This window comes from Penaeus monodon, chromosome 33 (assembly GCF_015228065.2).
Source record: "Penaeus monodon isolate SGIC_2016 chromosome 33, NSTDA_Pmon_1, whole genome shotgun sequence".
Lineage (NCBI taxonomy): Eukaryota > Metazoa > Arthropoda > Malacostraca > Decapoda > Penaeidae > Penaeus > Penaeus monodon.
In genome coordinates this window covers 27704139-27704451 of record NC_051418.1, presented here as the reverse complement: position 1 = coordinate 27704451, position 313 = coordinate 27704139, and the positions used below count along the sequence as shown (strand labels likewise).

Sequence of the window (313 nt, the reverse complement as noted above, 5' to 3'; positions counted from 1 at the left end):
CCACGCGTTCGAAACACGTCTACAACATGTACAAACATCTCGCCGACAAGTCACACTTACAAGAGACGTTGAGGGTGAAAATATCCTCCAAGGTGTCAAGAGGAAGAGTCGGATGCTGAGCTCGGCACACCAGCTGCTTCCGGTGATGCTCTCGAGTCACTTGCAACAGCAAAACACTCACGGTCATGTTGTCTCCGACCTCAACCTGCAACGAGGGAGAAAAATGAGGTCGTTAAGTTGTTCGTATGAAAAGTAGTGGAAAGGAAGTCGTTTTGGATAGGACGAGGGTGGAGGTGATTGTTATAATTGTTGT

The 313-nt window shown here is 47.9% G+C and overlaps 1 protein-coding gene across 1 annotated transcript in view; it reads right to left on the bottom strand.

Moving 5' to 3' along the window:
• Nucleotides 1-313, bottom strand: part of LOC119594321 (nephrin-like) — a 44320-nt gene that overhangs the window by 13105 nt on the left and 30902 nt on the right. Inside the window, exon 6 of the mRNA XM_037943380.1 lies at nucleotides 61-205. Within this exon, the coding sequence (XP_037799308.1) occupies nucleotides 61-205 (145 nt within the window). The remainder of the gene's footprint in view (nucleotides 1-60; nucleotides 206-313) is intronic.